This window comes from Elephantulus edwardii, unplaced genomic scaffold (genome assembly GCF_000299155.1).
Source record: "Elephantulus edwardii isolate Elephantulus edwardi_28Jun2011 unplaced genomic scaffold, EleEdw1.0 scaffold00002, whole genome shotgun sequence".
NCBI classification, from domain to species: Eukaryota; Metazoa; Chordata; class Mammalia; order Macroscelidea; family Macroscelididae; genus Elephantulus; species Elephantulus edwardii.
The window spans coordinates 13230833-13248868 of record NW_006399752.1 but is presented as its reverse complement, the minus strand read 5'-3'; the positions used below and the strand labels follow the sequence as shown (position 1 = coordinate 13248868).

General features: G+C 37.9%; 2 protein-coding genes across 2 annotated transcripts in view; one reads left to right on the top strand and one right to left on the bottom strand.

Moving 5' to 3' along the window:
- FAM184A (family with sequence similarity 184, member A) overlaps window positions 1-18036 on the bottom strand; it is a 223162-nt gene that overhangs the window by 160076 nt on the left and 45050 nt on the right. The gene's annotated exons all lie outside the window — the stretch shown is intronic.
- The window catches only part of LOC102848842 (39S ribosomal protein L42, mitochondrial-like), a 19060-nt gene continuing 5729 nt past the window's right edge, over window positions 4706-18036 (top strand). The window contains exon 1 of the mRNA XM_006879135.1: window positions 4706-4752. Within this exon, the coding sequence (XP_006879197.1) occupies window positions 4706-4752 (47 nt within the window). The remainder of the gene's footprint in view (window positions 4753-18036) is intronic.

The window sequence follows — 18036 nt, the reverse complement described above, 5'->3', positions numbered from 1 at the left end:
ACAGAGGAATGACAAGCATTTTCCAATAGTAATTAAACCAACTGTCTTATTGATTTGGGAATTGGATGCCGACTCTGGCTTCTTCATGCTGAACAGGAGCGTAGATGTAAAGGGGGGAAGGGAGGACGCTTTATCACCCTACTGGTGGTCTTGGGTTACAGCTGCTTGCCTTCTTGCTCTGTTAGAAGATACTTTCCTGTCATTTGCTCCCCTCTGGACTACAAAGTGTTTTCCCAGGTGGGTCCAGTGGGGATGGTTGGTTGAACCCAGAGGCGGAAGCAAAGATTCTGAAGCTCAATCTCACATACTTTGGGCATGCAGCCAGTAGAAGCCAGTCTTTAGAGAGAGATAGCAGCAGGACAGGAGAGCTCTGGATGAGACGGATTGACACAATAACTGGACTAATGAGGTTAGCTGTGTCAGAGACAATGAGATTGGCTCAGGAAAGAGCAGAATTCAGAGCTGTTGTGCACAGGGTCACTATAAGTCACAGGCAACTCAAAGATACATAACAACAACACTACTACTTTGAGAAACAGGTAACTGAAAAGGTAAAAATTGAGTTACCACATAATTAGTCATTAGGTATACTGAATTTCACAACCCTGCTTGCTGAAACTGAGGAAGACCTGAAGCACTTGCTGCAGAAGGTCAAAGACTGCAGCCTTAAATATGGATTGAAGCTCAATATAAAAAAAAAAAAAAGATTCTCACCACTAGACCAATTGGCAGCATCAGGATGGATGGTGAAGAGATTGAGATTATTCACAGCTTTAGTTTGCTTGGCTCCACAATCAACATTCTTGGCACCAGCAGCCAGGAAATTAAAAGACACACTGAGTTGGGAAAGTTTGCTGTCAGAGACCTCTCCAAAGTACTGAAGAGCAACAGTGTCAGTCTGGAGATTAAGATGCTCCTGATACAGGCCATGGTCTTTGCAATCACTTGCTATGCATCAGAGAGCTGGGCAATGACTAAAGATGATAGAAGGAAAATTGATGTCTTTGAGCTGTGGTGCTGGAGAAAAGTATTGAATATACCATGGACTGCTAAGAGAACAGATTCGTCCTGGAGAAGTTGAAGCCAGGATGCTCCTTTGAGGCAAGGATTCTGAAGCTTTATCTGACATACTTTGGACATGTTGCAAGGAGGGACCAGTCCTTAGAGGGGGATGTCATACTTGGGAGGGTAGAGGGACAGCAGAGGAAAGGAAGACTCTCAATTGATTCAGTGACTAGGGAAATGGGGGTAGGTGTGTAAGAGTCACTAAGATTGACACAGGATAGAGCAGGGTTTAGGGCTGTTGTATATAGGATCACTATGAGTCGCAGGCAACTCAACAGCACATAAAAACAACACAGTGGATTTTCATGTATAACACAACCATGAAAGTAATACGCATATACATACAATTGTACATAGAAAACTAATATACAAGGAGGCTGCATAGTTTAGAAATACCAAATACCATGTGTTTTATTTGCACAAAAATATTGTTTAGGCAAACAGGTGAAGACCTATGTGCACAGAACAAGGGAACACTGTGTGGTTTAAAATCAGGAAAATTATGTGTCAGGGTTGTATCCTTTCTCTACGCCTATTCAATATGTATGCTAAGCAAATAATTAATGAAGCTGGACTCTGAAGAAGAATGTGGGTGACATGAGGACTAGAAGAAAAGTCATCAACAACCTGCATTATGCAGATGGTACATCTTTGCTTGCTAAAAGGGAGGAAGACCTGAAATGCTTGCTGCGGAAGACTACAGCCTTCAATATGTATTACATCTCAACATTAAGAAAACAAAGGTCCTTTACCACAGGGCCAATAGACATCATCACCGTAGATGGAGAAAGGATTGAAGTTGTCAGTGATTCCATCTTACTTCCATATTGCTTTGGGTAAGTCTACAGTCAGGAACCACCCCAAATCAATGAAAAGCAATGTCAGTTCAAAGACTAAGGTGCACCTGATTCAAGCCATGTTCTTTTCAATTACTTGCTATGCACCTGAAAGCTGAACTATTAATAAGAATGGAAGAAAAATTGATGCCTTTGAGTTGTGGTGTCAGAGATGAGTACTGAATATCCTACGGACTGTGAAAAGAACAAACAAATTTCTTTCAGAACAGGTGCAACCAGAGCACCTGTTGAGAGGCAAGGATGGTAGAGCTTTGTCTCTCATACTTGGGACATGTTGCTAGGAAACAATATTTCTTGGAAAAGATACCATGCTTGGTCAGCACAAGAGAAGGTGACCTCCAATGAGCTGGACTGGCATGGTGACTGCAGCAATGGGCTCAGGTTACATTAGAGATTATAAGGATGGCACAAAATGCAACAGGATTTAGGTCTGTTTTTCACAGGGTCATTATGAGTCATACTCAAAAGCAACTAACAACATTACTGTCTGCATAGTAGTCCTAGTGGCACAGTGAATATAATTAGTGAGCTCTTAACTAAAAGGTCATCAGTTTAAATATATCAGGCATTTTGAGGCAGAAAAGTTTTGCGGAAACTATAAAGGGGTGGTTCCAACCTGCCCTACTGGATCATTCTCAGTAGGAATCAACTTGAGGTAGGGGAGTGTCTGTTTGCTTTTTTAACTCTCTGCAGTGAGTGTGCTGTCTTGGTGGTGGTTATTGCTGTTATACGCCACTGGGCGCCTGTGACTCATAGCAACCCTAAGTACAATAGCTCTGCAGCCTGCCCTAACCTGAGCTAGTTTCACAGTCTTTGACACATCTACCTTCATTATCCAGTTACTGTGTCATTCCGTCTCATCCAGAGTCTTCCTTTCCAGTGCTGCCTGTCCCTCCATCCTTGCAAGCATGAAGTACTTTTCTGATCCCTCTTGGCAACATGTCCAAAGTATGTGAGAAGGATCTTCAAGATCCTTGCCCCTAAGGAGCAAACGGGTTTTACTGTCTCCAGGACAGACCTATTAGTTGTCTTGGGAGTCCATGGTATGTTCAATACCCTTCTCCAGAACTACAACTCAAAGGCATCGTTTCTTCTTCTGTCATCCTTTGTCATTGGCCAGCTTTCTGATACATAGAAAGTAACTGCAAAGACCATAGCCTGGATCAGGCACACCTTAGCCTCTAGACTTACAGTGCTGCTCTTGAGCACTTTGAAGTAATGATCCCCAAAAGCCATGCCCATAAGTTCTTCCTTCTATAAAGCCCACAGTCTACACTTCCTTCCTGAGGTCTGGTCTATAATAACTAGCACTCAGCCTTTCCTACACAGCCTTGCCTCACCTCAGCAGCCTCAATCATGTCACCTCCACAGATTTAAACTCTACCCCCTTGCCTCAGTTCCCTGTTCCCCAGGCTCACATTCTGCAACTCCAAAGTCCTTTCCAAATTTTCCACAAAAGAAACCACAAGTCCCCTCTGCTGTAGACGCCTCTCTGCTCTTCAGGTTTTCTCCATGTATCTCCTTCCTAACTCTCCTCAGGCAATAAGCCTTGCAGGCCTAGTACTACATCTCCTTTTTATCTTTGGTCATATTAATTCCATTCTTTTTCTCCTCATCTTTGTTCAAAGTCTCACTACAACCTGGATTCTTCATTTATAAGAGAGTAAAAACTCTTTTCTATTTGAAATACTTAAGCCTTGTAAGTCTCCTGTATACCACAAACAGGCAAACAAGCAAAACACATGCAGAGGAGTTTAAATTTGAAGTGGTGAACAAAGAAAGCAAATATTTTGAGGGAATCGTATTTATTAGTAGAACCATAGCACTAAACAATGTAACTTAAAAATAGGCAAAGTATGGGAAAATGGGGGGCTTTGCAGACATAGGGCTTCCATTCCCAGGGAGAAAAAATGAAAATAAAAATACAAAGATGTGCCAACATAAAAACCAATAATAATAATAATAAAACAAGACACATTTAAAAATAAAAGAAAGTTTAATTCTAAAATTCTTATCTAAAGGCTAGGGTTCCTTCTCTGAATTGCTGCTTCTTTCTCTCATCGGCAAGAATGAGAAAATGACATCAGCTGTCCTTCTGCTCTCCTGTTCATCCTTGTGGCTGTGTAGGTAGTCTTCCTCACCGATGGTGGAGGACACCGAGTACTTGTGCCTGCCCTGCGGGGGAACCGCTGGTTCCAGGTCAGGTTTCTTGGGGTTACTGGAGAGTTTGGCCAGCCACAGCCTCAGCAGGTTTCCCAGTATGAATTCCTTGGATGGTGGTTTTCAGTCAACCACATGGTCAAACTTGCCACTGATCCAGAAGTTGGACAGGGGTTTAGGGTTGATGGGCTTTGACTGTGTATACAAGATACAGGACTCCAGATCACAGTGTTCAACCACTTGGCCCAACAGGATTACCAAGTTACTGCTATTTAATTTGCCATCTGTCCATGTAAAACTGTAAGACCCTGTTGCCACTCAAATGTCATCAATCAATGTGAACTTTTCATGAACTTTCCCAACAATCTTCGTACCTGACCTTGCAGAGTAGATATTTCCTGTAATAGCCCGAACTGTCATCAGCTTTTCCTATATTGGAGAGCAGAGGACAGCTGATATAACCTCCCAGACGGAGCCAGAAGAGAAGCCAGTGGTGAATGTGCGTGACATGGTGACACAGACCAGGATTAGCACTCTGCATCAGGACCCAAAGCACAGTCACCCCCAGAGCAGCCAGCTCACAAACCATGATGTGATCCAAGTAGACCACCACAGAGACCGACATGGATGAGAATATTCTCTTCTCGCAGGGAGCTCAGTCTAAAGAGGGGTACGTCTGTGTCAGCACCTTCCAGCCTGAGGTCTTCCTCGTCTTTATCTTCCCCAAGGCTCAGTCACAAGTTGCAATGGCTCCTAGACTTCCATGACAGCTACTGATTTTCCACAACCACGGCGATCCGAAGTACCTGAGGACCCCTCACTTCAATATGTACTTGAGAGACTCCTTTAGAGACTAGATCAAAGAGAGGCAGATTCACTTTTCAGGTCCAGTCCTGGCTCAATCACATATTGGCCATACTCTCAAGGAGAACATTCTTCACAGAAAACTACTTTGGCTCGAATGTGGGAAACTTTAAGAGTGTTGGCTAATTTGCTTGCCATCAGAGATATAGCACTTTATCCTTCCTATCAGTGACTGCCAAGTGAGCAGAGACTCTGGTTATAGTGAGGCTCATGGTGGTCGACAAGAGTGCTTCCTGCTGTGAAAAAACGTCTCCAGTCCCCAGTGGCTTTTCTTTTTCACTCTGAAGTCACCTTGATCTTCAACTCTCCTGGTTTTCTTGTAATTCCAACAACTCCATATTATTTTAGTGCATTTTATTTTTGTTATGTCAGAATCCAGTACTGGAGTCCCTGGTCTGGTATAAACGGTTAATGTGCTCAGAAGCCATCCTAACGGTTGGAGGCTCAAATCTATCCAGACGTGCTTTGGAAGAAAGGGCTGGCAATCTATTCCCTACAAATCAGATCTTGAAAATCCTAAGGAGCCCAGTTTTACTTGGATCTCATGGGGTTGAGATGAGTCAAAGTTGACTCAACAGCAACTGGGTGTTTTTGTTGGATGTTGTTTGTGTTTTTTGTGTTTGTTTTTTTTTAAACCAGGGTTTGGTTTTATAGTTTAAACACTATAGGGTTGGTGTGTGGGTTTGTGTTTTTTTTTTTCCTTTTGCACAATTTCAATACTGCTATTTCTGAAGGAGAATTCGTAGGTGTTTGAAGACTACTTCAGAAAGAGGATTAATTATGTTTTGCATGTTTTCATGTGCTCTTCTGTTTAATAGGTTTGAATCCCTACTTTTAAAAAAAAAATGATGGTCAAAAGTCTCTTTTAAAATAAAATCTGTTTTCTAGTTGTGTTTCTCTCCTTTAGGATATATACGTTCAAAATGTTAAATAAATACTTCCATGGATTAAAAAAAAAAAGAATTATAAAATAAGAGACCAAAATATTTCTTGCAAGTAAAGAATTTATTTGAGATAGCAGCACACAAATGAAAAGAAATAGGGAAGAAAGGAGAAAGCAGGATATTTTCAAATTCTGAGGATGGAAAGCAGACATAATTTTTATTCATGGAATGAGGTGGGGTCTTAGGAACTAGCCTGATATTGGGATAAGGACATCATATTTATGGAAAAAGGTAAAGTTTCAGAAGCTGCCCTATATGGGAAGGATTATGGTGCTTGAATGCATCCACAATGGATTACATCTTTAAATCTGAATCTCAGTTTAGCACACAACTTTTGGCAAGGATTAGATAACTCTTGGTCATGTGGGAGCTTCAGGACAGGTTTCGGAAACCTGCTCAATTTAAGCTGTTCTGCCCTTAGCCCTGGTTTCCCTGAATACTAAGAATCTTATCACATGCTAAGGTCAGCAAACACTAGATGTTAGTAGTTTATGGGGTTAAAGCAAATAGCAGGAGGGGCTAATGGGTACAGTCCTAGGAAAAGCTCTAGTTTCCTACGTCAGGGATTAAGGTAAGGATACTCCGAATGCTAGAATTAACAGACGTGACTAGGTTTTGTTGTATTTTTACATTTTTGTTTGGTTTTGGTATTTTGTTTTGTTTTGATTCTTTGGCATTAGGGAGATGTCTGATGAAGATGATGATTAATTCAATTTTGGATATGTGGCAACTGAGGTGATGGCAGACATCCAAGTATAGATGACAGTTTAAAAGCTGAAACAGGCAGACACTTCCTAAAATTAATTTAGAGTTCTTAATGCCACAGCAACATTTTACACTCACTATAATATATGTGGACATATCCAAGGGCATCATGTGGCATCAGGCATCAAATTACCTGGCCAGCTCCATCACTAAAATCTTTCAATGCCTCCAAAGGCAAAGGCTATTACATATGACTAACTAGAAATTATCCCCTTAAATTACTAGGTATGTCATTCCTTTTTTAAGATGATAGGATTATGGGCACTCACAAGCTATATGCTGTGATAATATAAAGTTAGGAGGCAAAAAAATGGAAGAACTCAATTATCACTAACATTCAGTGTACAATATGGATGAAACCTGCTGGAGAGTCAGCTATGAGTTGGTTCCAACTTGACAGCAAACAATATGTCCCATTTAAGCCCAGTCTGGTGGGCACTCAAATGCAACATAAGGAAAAGATGTGAGATTCTTCTGACATAAATACTACTTTATAGCCATTTGTTCCTTTATTAAAGTGGCTAAGACAGATGGTTAAAAAGATAAGTTTGTTTTGTTTTTTCACAGATACAGAATGTATTAGGGAAGTAACATGTTCCAATTCAGGTTCAAGAACTATTCAGATCAGGATCATATCTGAAGACAAGGCCTTGACGCCTTGGATTCTGCCCTCCTCAGACACGTGTTATAAAGTTCTTATAGTTCTGCCAGTGCAAATGCCTTCCATAAACCACCTCACTCCACTGGCAAGTCTAGGTCCAAAGGTGCTGAACTCTACATCCATATACTGGCAAACTTAGTTCCCGCACAAATGCTCAGAAGCACCCCACTCCAAGAGCAAACTTCTTGACCAAAGGCACCCAGGTTTCTTGCTCCATCACCTAGGAAGCCTGTAGCTCTTCCCCCATCCCTATTCATTGTTAGATATTTTTCACCCTTTCCTTTCCTCCCCAGTTCACTTTGCAATGCACCTCATGTTCTAGATTGCTGTCATACATATAATACCAAATCATATATTCCTTTCAGACTGTTCTTTGCATCATCTGTTCCAATGCAGTGTCCATTATCTATCCACTCCTTTCCTATTCTTCTTCTAACCTCTCATGGCAGTACTATTTTATAACAATGTTGTTATGAAGTATTTGGCCTTTTATGACTGAGGTATTTCACACAGAATAATATCCTCTAGACTTGTCTGTGTTGTACAACGTTTTACAAGTTTATTGTGTTATAAAGCTGCATAATATTCCATTGTGTAAATGTATCATATTTTTTCTATCCATTCATTTGTTGATGGGCACTTGGGTTGCTTCCATCTCTTTGCTATTACTAATTACGCAGAAACAAACATGAATGTACAAACATCTGTTTTAAGGTTTTTTTGTTTGCTTGTTTGTTTGTTTTAAATTATTATTAAATTTTATTAGTTTTAGTGAACATTTACAGAGATTTGGGATTTTCATTCATTCATTGTTGCACTCTGTTTTAAGTTTTGACTTTGGTTTCTTTAGGCTATGTTCCCAGTAGTGGAATCACTGAGTTAAATGGTATTTTTATTTCCAGCTTTTTTAGAAAGTGCCAGACAAACTTCCACAGTGGTTACAACATTTTACATTCCCATCAGCAGTCAATAAGAGTTCAATCTCTCCACAATCTCACCAGCATTTGTTGTTTGCTCCCTTGATGAACTATGATCTCTTATAGTTGTTTTGATTTGCATCTCTCTGAGAGCTAGTAATTTTGAACAATTCTTCATGTGTTTTGTTTGCCATCTGAATGTCTTCTTCAGTGAAGTGTCTATTCATATTTTGTGCCCATTTTGCTATTGGATTGTCTACTTTTCTTTGTTGAAGTGCTGGAATAGTCTATAAATTTTAGATCTAATTCCCTTATCAGGTATGTCCTTTCAAAAAGATTTAGACAAAGAAATTACAAAACATTACCACAAGAAATAAAGGGAGACCTGGAGAAACAAAAAAATATACCATGCTTATAGACAAGGAGATTCAGTATTGTGAAAATGACAATTCTACCAAAGGCAAACTAGAAATTCAAAGCAATCCCGATACAAACACCAATTCCATTCTTCAACGAGATGGAAAAGCCAATTTCCAATTTTATCTGGAATATAAAGAGACCCCAAATAAGCAAAGCAATATTGAAGAGAAATAAGGTAGGAGACCTCATACTCCCTGATCTCAAATCCTATGACATAGCCATGGTGGTCAAGACAGCATGGTACTGGTACAATGACAGACACAAAGATCAGTGGAATAGAACTGAGAATCCAAAAATTAGCTCATCGACCTATGATCAACTGATTTTTGACAAGGATATAAAACAAGTTTAGGGGGAAACAACAACCCCTTTAACACATGGTGTTGGCAAAATTAGAAAATCATCTGCAGAAAACGTAGCAAGACCCATACCTCACACCATACACAAAACCCAACTCAAAGTGGATCAGGGATCTAGGAGTAAAACCAAAGACTATAAAATTCATCAAAGAAAAGCTAAGAACAACTCTAAGAGCCCTAATACAAAGCATGAACAGATTTCCAAGCATAATTAAAAATCTATGACCAGGGAAGAATAAAATAGATGAATGTGTCCTTCTAAGAAGCAAATCTCTATGCACATCAAAAAAGAACCCCAGAGACAGGGAAAAAATAAAAAGACAAGTTTTAACTGAGAAATTTTTCCTACAGTAAGGTTAAAAATTAATGCGATGTAATACAACTCAAAACTAATGAAGATTACTGCTCAAATGTACATATATAATCATTACATTAAATATGTAAAATCTTTAATGATATATCCAATGGTCTTGAAATTTAAGTTCTTTTTCTAATTGCCTCAAAAGACAGTAAAAGACTAGTGAGTGACTGACCAATGACAACTACAAAATGCAGACTATTATCCAGTTAAGTTAAACAGTTCTGCCATTGATAATGGTCTTTTTTATTTTTGCCATGTATCTAAGAATTGTTTTGTTGAAGGTGAATATGAGCATCAAGGGAAACTACCTCTGATAATCTGGAGAGCCTATATTTGCATTTAAAATGGCAAGGAAGAGCACTTTCCTAATAGCGTCTATCAAACAAAATGAGCAAATGGAATAAGACTCAATCACAATATGTTATTTTACATTTCTTTTTAAAAATGAAGCTTTTTACCATGGACACACCCAGAGAGAAGTCCTTCTAATTAATTCTGTAGCAGAGCTCTTAAATTACAAAACATAATAAAATATAAAACATGATTTCCTCTAAAAGTTTATAGCTAATCACTGTAAAAAGTATATATATATGTTAATTTTTTCTATTTTTGATATCATGTTATGCATATTTCCCAAAGTTGACCATACTATTTCTCCAATCCTACATACTCTTCTGCAATGTGCCCTTGATGTTACCATTAAAAAGTAAAGTCTAATATCCTTCTCTCAAATCTAAACTGACTTTAACAACTATTAATCCACAAAAAATGTGACAGAAGTGATACTTCTGAGCCTAGGTCAATAAAAAGCCTTGTTTGAAACTGCTTTCTCAATCTTTTGGAACACTCAGCTTCCAGACATTTGCCATGCTGTGAAAGGTCCAAGCTACATGGCAAAGTCCTTGTGCATCCTCTGATTCACTGTCCTAGCAAAGCCCAGCTCTTGAGGCATCCCAGTCCAGGTACCAAATTTGTGCTCGGAGAAATCAACTCTTTACAGATTACATCTAGTCATCTGAGTCTTCCTATCCAAAGCCCTAGACATCATAAAGAGATAAAACACCTCACTGTTTCTTCTTTAAATCTTTTATGTAAGAGTTCATTAGGATATAATTAATAGTGGGTGTTATTTTATACAAGATTTTTGGGGTGGTATGAAAGGCGGCAAGAGGTAAGCACAATAATAACTGGAATGTATGGGCTGGAGATCAGAGGCATCTTTTTACTTGGATGACTGCATTTTACTTTGTCCTCCTTTTATGGCACTCTCATTCCCAAATAATCTATGGGAGAGGCATTGATAAATGTCTACTGTTAACGTCCACATTTATTTTCATAATTTAACTTTAGAAAATATCATAGTAAATAAAGCCATTTTATCAGGCTTATTTTCAAATGTAATTGTTTTAAAAGCTTCTTTTTCAATAGCCTCTCCACTTAATGGAATTATTTCTATGTTTTCATCCTTTTAGCCCAATCTATATTTTAATTAGGTCATGACTAAAGACATAATTACTTGAAGCAAGATGGTGTGCACCCAATAAAAATGGTGATAAGTAAACATCCTGTCAGGTGTCAGAATTATTCAGCACTTATCGTAAATAAAACACTTTATCAGTACTTCAGTTATATAATTTTAAATGATTTATTGGCAAGAGTTAATTATATCAATTTGTATATATCTACTCTCTTCTATATATGATTTTGCTGGAAATGCATATTAATGTTTTACCAAAAAAGATCATTCTTATTTGGTACATATTTTTAACAGAAACACTTTAAACTATTTTATTTTATAAACATACCTATTTTATGACTTGTTATTATATTGAAAAGGCAGAAATTGCTCAATCTAATCATACTGTAAGAAATCAAACTATTCATTTTCCTGAAAGAACATTTTCTTTTTGAGTTTTTATAATTACTTGGCACAGAAAAAAAGGAGTCCTGTTGATTCTAAGTGTTTAGTCATTTCTAGACTAAAGTTTAGGCTTTTCAAAAGGCATTCAATTAAAATCACATATTATTAACTCAGTCATAATGCAAAGGTCCCTCCTAAAACTAATTCCTTAGCATCCAAGGATTTCCTATCTAATTTCTCTTCTATTTTCATCCTGCTCAGCTATATGCCCTTGTAGGCACAGCTACATTGGGATGGATTCTGCTCTTCCACACTCTCCCCACATTCTGATCTACTAAGGGTAAAAAATTACATCAAGTCAAAGTAATCCTCTTGCTGGTTCTAGAACTTGTAAAAAATATGGTCAACGCAAAGGACCAAAGAGTCTGGAGAAATGGAAATACTGGGAAAAGAAGTTCACTAATATAATCAATAAATATGTGCATAAGGTTGTTCTGGAGTTTAAAAACCAGAGTGTCTTAAACAGAAGTAGTTGTTGTTATGTGCCATTGAATCAACTGCAACTCATAGCAATCCTATGAAGGACTCTAACTTTGCCCTCTCCGGAACCAACTTCACCATCTCTGACCCCATTGCCTGACCCTATTGACACAATCACTGTGCCAACCCATTCCAAGCAGGGTCTTCCTCTCCTGCATTGAACCTCCACCCTTCCAAGCACGATGTCTATGTCTAAGGACTGGTCCCTCTTGGCAACATGTCCAAAGTATATGAGATGGAGCTTCAAAATCCTTGCCTCCAAGGAGTAAATTGATTTCATCCTCTCCAAGGAGTAAACTGGTTTCATCCTCTCCCGGACAGACTTGTTTATTCTCTTGGCAATTCATAGTATGCTCAAAACTCTTCTCCAGCACAACTCGAAGGAATCAATTGTTAACAATCTCGACGTTTTTTTCTATCTATCATGATGCTGTCTATTGGATCAATGGCGAAGACTTGTTTTCTTGATGTTGAGATGTAATCCATATTTAAGACTGCAGTCTTTGACCTGCAGTAAGTGATCCAAGTCCTCAAGTTTCAGCAAGCAAACTTGTATTGTCTTCATTGTGATGCCAAATTTTTCATAATATTTACCATTCCAAATGATCTGTATAGCATATAGATTGAAAATATTTGGAGAAAGGATACATCCCTGACACACTCCTTTTCTTGATTTTGAACCCTGAAGTGTTGTCTCACTCTACTGGGGGTAACAGCTTCTTGGTCTAGGTATAGGTTTTGCATGAGTACAATCAAGTGTTCTAAGATTCCCATTCTTCTCAATGTTGGCCACAATTTGTTGTGACCAGTCAAATATCTTTGCATAGTCAATAAAATACAAATAGACATTCTTCTGGAAACTCTCTGTGTCAGTCAAACTCTATTTGGCATCAGCAATGATATCCCTAGTGCCACTGTCTCTTTTAAAACCAGCTTGTATTTCTGGCAATTCTCTGTCAATGTACTGTTCTAGCTGGTTTTGGATAATCTTGAGCAAGATTTTGCTTACATGTGATGTTCTTCAATAATTTGCATAATCTGTTGGATCACTTAAAAAAAAAAAACTAATTTTCATGAAAGTTTACAGAGACTTAGGGTTTCCAGTCATTCACTGTTGCACTTTTCTCCCTACCGATCCCTTCCCCACCAGGATCACTTTTTTTGAGAATAGGAATAAATAATGGTTCTCTTCCAGTCAATTGGCCAGGTAGCTGTCCTCCGGATTTCTTGGCACAAGCTGGTGAGCACATCCAGAGCTGCATCTGTTTGTTGAAATATGTCAATTCATATTTCATCAATTCCTGGGGCTTTAATTTTTGTCAATTCCTTCAGAGCAGCTTGACCGTCTTCCTTTATTACTATTAGTTCTCGATCCTATACTACTTTCTGAAATGGTTCTGTGTTAGCTAATTCTTTTTGGTACAGTGATTCTATATATTGCTTTCATCTTCTGATGCTTTTTAGTTCATTCAAGATTTTGCACACAGCATCTTTAATTAAATATGGCAACTCTTAAATTTGTTTTTCAGTTCCTTCCGTTTGAGAAATGCCAAGTTCTTCCTTTCTGATTTTCTGACTATGGTTCTTTGCACATTTGGTTCTAATATTTCGCTTTGTTTTAATAAGCTGCCCTTCAAAATCTTCAGTTCAACTCTTCAACTTCCTTGTTTCTTCTCCCCGTTTCTTTCCTTTGTCTTGACTGCTTGGCATTCTAATACAAATAATATTTAAAGTCTTTTGTGTCATTCATTTTGGTCTTTCTCCTTTCTCTATCAATCTAATGATCTTTTGTTTTCTTCATGGACAATATACTTGGATCAACCCTCAGTTCAACTGGTCTTAATTCATTAGTGTTACATGTCTCAAATCCGTTCTTGAGATGGTATTTTTAAATCAGGTAGGATAGACCCCAGGTCTTATTTTGGTTCTTGTGGCTTTGTTTTTATTATATTTGGCTTCAATTTGAGTACTTCATGGTCTATTGTACAGTCAGCAACTGATCTGGTTTTCACAGTGGATATTAATCTTCTCCATTAATTCTTCCCACAGATGTACTAAATCTGATTCCTGAAAAGTAGAGATAATGGCACTTGAAAATCAACAAATATTTATGTATGACTGGATGAAAAGCAGAGTCTATAAACTCTCAAATAGCAATAAAATTTTTTTAAAAAAGGAAAGAAAGAAATGTGAGACATGATGTTAGATGGACATGATGAATGATTAAGAGTGAGAGTGAAAAGCAACAAGGTGTGCAGGCTGGAAAGTTTTGACCTCAAGAATTACATTTACATAAGGACCAAGGAAAATGGGTTGACAAATTGCAATGGGAATTAGAAAAAGCTATCACCTCCTGATCCTTTCATTGACAAAATGTGTGAAAATCGCTAGTACTTACCTGCAAAGGCTGCAGAAAAGTAGCACCCTGGGGAGAGAGCCAGGTTTCTAATTAAAACAAAAGAGTTGAGAATATCTTGGCTACAAAGAATTTTGTTGATATAGGATAAAAGTTCTAGAGAGCAAGTAGAAATCCTAGTAGATGTCCATAAAGAGAAAAAACACAAATGTCTGAGGTTAAACTAGACCACGGAAGGACCAGCTGGCGATTGAAGCTGAGGTCGAGGAAAAAGCAGCTATGAACAAGATGAAATGAGTTGCCTAAAGGTTTTCAAGCAGCACTCTGATTTTGCCATTTTGTACTTAGGAGACCAGAAGAAAAACGGGCAATCTCTTCCTGTGGGAATTACAGCCCCTGAAAAGCATTGGAAGGTTAGCTATGAGTCGGTTTTGACTAATGGCACAACACTACCACACAGACACCACACAGACTAGCAAAACTGCATTTTTTTGTACAGGGTTCCAAATATTTTCGAGAAATGTAATTAAGTAAAATAAATACATGTAAAATGTTTAACACAGTGCTGGATACACTGTAGTATTTGCTATACTGTTTGTGTCATTTTCACTGTTATTGATAGAGACAGTAGAAATCCTAGTGGATGTCCATAAAGAGAATAAACACAACTGCCTAAAGTTAAACTAGACCACAGAAGGACTGGCTGATGATTGAAGCTTTTACTGTCTCAATAAATTATAACAAAATATACAATTCATAACTGATTCCCACCTAATGATAAAAGTAGTCCTATGCAATTAGTGAAAGGATTCAGAACACTCATAGGAAGATTAGAATTTCAGACAAAACATTAAGAATAGTAACAAATGTAATTGTTTCTTAGTTATTTCCAGTCTTCTTCCTTCAAACTAAGAGCCTACTCTGGCTCTGACCAGACTGACCCTGTGTTGAGTCAGCTCTTACTCACAGGGGCAATGTGAACACAAGAAAATGAAACAGTGCTTGATCTTGGGCCATCCTCAATCTCTACTGTGCTGAACATTATTAAAGTCACTGCAGTAACTCATCATAGTGGAGTATTCCTCTTTTTGTTGACCCCTCTACTTTTCTGAGCATGATGTTCTTTTCCACGGACTGGTTCCTCTTGATAGTGTGCCCAAAATATGTAAAACAAAGTCTCACCTTCCATCTTATAAGCATTCTGGTTGTACTTTTTCTAAGACAGATTTGTTTATTCTTCTAGCAATCAATAATTCAATCATTTGATTCAATAATTCTTGCCAATTTTTTATTCGGTAACTTCTATATGCGTAAGAAGCAAATGAAAAAACCATTACTTGAATCAGTCACATCCCTTGCTATTTATAATTTTACATAGGTCTATGAAAATGGATTTTCCCAGTGTGGTAATTTTTTTATGGAATTCTGTAAATTTACTGCAAATATTTTTTAATATTACTCTTATTTATTTACAAAGTTTGAATGTACTTTTTTTACAAAAGATCTTCCCAATTTCATTCACCCCACCCACCCATCAAATTGTGGAACTCTATGATTAACACCCTACCTCTCCATCCTCACCCTTCTTTTTCCACCCTCCCCCCATCCTCACCTTGGATCCTCATACTCATTCTACAATAATGGTTTTATACAGTATTTGTCCTTGTGGGACTGAGTTAGTTTACTTAGCAGTTCCTCCCAAGTTAGGTAGTTATTTACAAAATGATTGTTCCTGAATGCTGCATAGTAGTCCATTGCATGAACTTCTCAATCCATTCATTTGTGGCTGTTTCATGTTCTTGAGATGGTGAATAACGCTGCTATAAATATTGGTGTAAAAGTTTTTGTTTGAGCCTCAGTTCTCATTACCTTGGGGAATATTTCAAGCAATAGAATAACTAGGTCATATGAAATTACTAAGTTTAACTTTTTTTTCATGTTTATAAGTAATCAACTTTAATTGCATGATTTACAACAGTTGAGGGTTTCTGCTTTCTATTCTATGTTTAACTTTTTGAGGAACCACCAAACTGCCTTCCACAGTAGCTGTACCATTGTACAATCCAACCAAAAATGTAAGAGTTCCTATCTTGCCACATCCTCTCCAACATTTATTACTTGCTGTCCTGTTAAACTTTGCCACTGCTACTGGAGTGAGAGGGCATCTCATTGTGCTTTTGATTTGCATCTCTCTTATTGCCAGTGATTTTAAGAGTTTCTTCAAATGTTTGTTGGCCATCTGAATACCTTCATCTGTGAAAATTCTTTCCATGTCTTTTGCCCACTGTGTAACTGGGTCATCAGACTTTTTCTTGAGGAGGCCCAAGAGCATTTTATAAACTTTTGTTATGAGACTTGTCTGAGATGGTATTACCAAATGGTTGTTCCCAGTCAGTAGGTTTTCTTTTCACCCTGTCGGAAAGAGGTTTTGATGAACATGGGGATTTAATCTTTAGAAGGTCCCATTCATTGATTTTGTCCTCTTCAGCTGTACATTTCTGGTTGTATTTGGCAGTCTCTTTAAACTATATACTAGGCCATATAAGCTTGATCCTAGTTTGTCTCTTATAAACTTCATGGTTTTGGACTTTACTCCAAGTCTCTTATCTACCTTGAGGTGATTTTTGTGTATGGTGTGAGATGTGGATCCTGTTTCAGCTTTCTGCAGGTAGTACTCCAATTTTGCCAGCAACATTTGGTGAAGAGGTTGTCATTTCCCCATTTGATGGGTTTTATTTCCTCGTCAAACAGCAGTTTACCATAGATAGCTGGCTGTATTTCTGGGTTCTCAATTCTGTTCCACTGATCTATGTGCCTGACATTGTACCAATACCATGTTGTTTTGGTTACTACTGCTACGTAATGGGTTTTGAGGTCAGGGAGTGCTATACATCCCACTTCGTTTTTGTTTCTCAGAAGTGTTTTGCTTATTTGGGGTCTCTTTTCTCTCCAGATAACTTGACAATTCCCTTTTCGATCTTGAAAAAGGAATTTGATATTTGGATTGGGATTGCATTGAATATATAGGTGGCTTCTGGTAAGACTGTAATTTTCATAATATTTAGTCTTCCTATCCATGAAGAGGGCAGATTTTTCCATTTTCTTGGGTCTTTCATTGTGTCTACCAGAAAATTTCTGTAGTTTTCTAGTTACGTTCACTCCCAAGTATCTCAATTTGTGCCTGTCTATTGCAAATAGTATTGTTTCCTGGGTTTCCTTTTCTGAGTTCTCTTTGTTATTGTAGAGGAATCTCTGATTTTTAGATATTCCTCTTATATCCTGCCATTCTACTAAATTGGCCTCCTAGCTCTATCAGGTTTTTTGTTGAATTATTTGACTTTCATGTTTTAATTGTCAATTCAAAGAAAACTAAATCCTTGATAGTATGAATCTTTTCTCATCTACTACAATACTATTTATTAGTCTAGTTGTGAGGAATTTTGTTTTACGTATGCTGAGATATAATCCTTACTGACGGTTATAGTATCTTTGAAATTCTCCCACTAGGCCTCTTCATTTTCTGCAAAAGAGGTTTTGTCTTCATATGGCAGGTTGCTGAAGTGTCTTCCCTAATCCTACTATCACTGGTGGTTTGTTTTTTTTTCTTTTAGCATAGCCCAGTCTCTTGGAATATTTGCTCAGCATGCAAATTGAATAGGTATGATGAAAGTGTACAAGCCTGACACACACCTTTCCTGATTTTAGGCCATTCAGTACCTCTTTGTTCTTTTCCTGTTCCATATACAGATTACATATGAGAACTATTAGGTATTCAGGCTTTCCATTCTATCAATAATGTATTATGCTCTGTTGTTGTTGTTGTTATGTGCCGTCGAGTCGTTTCCGACTCATAGCGACCCTATGCACAACAGCTCTAAACCCTGCTCTATCCTGCGCCAACCGCAC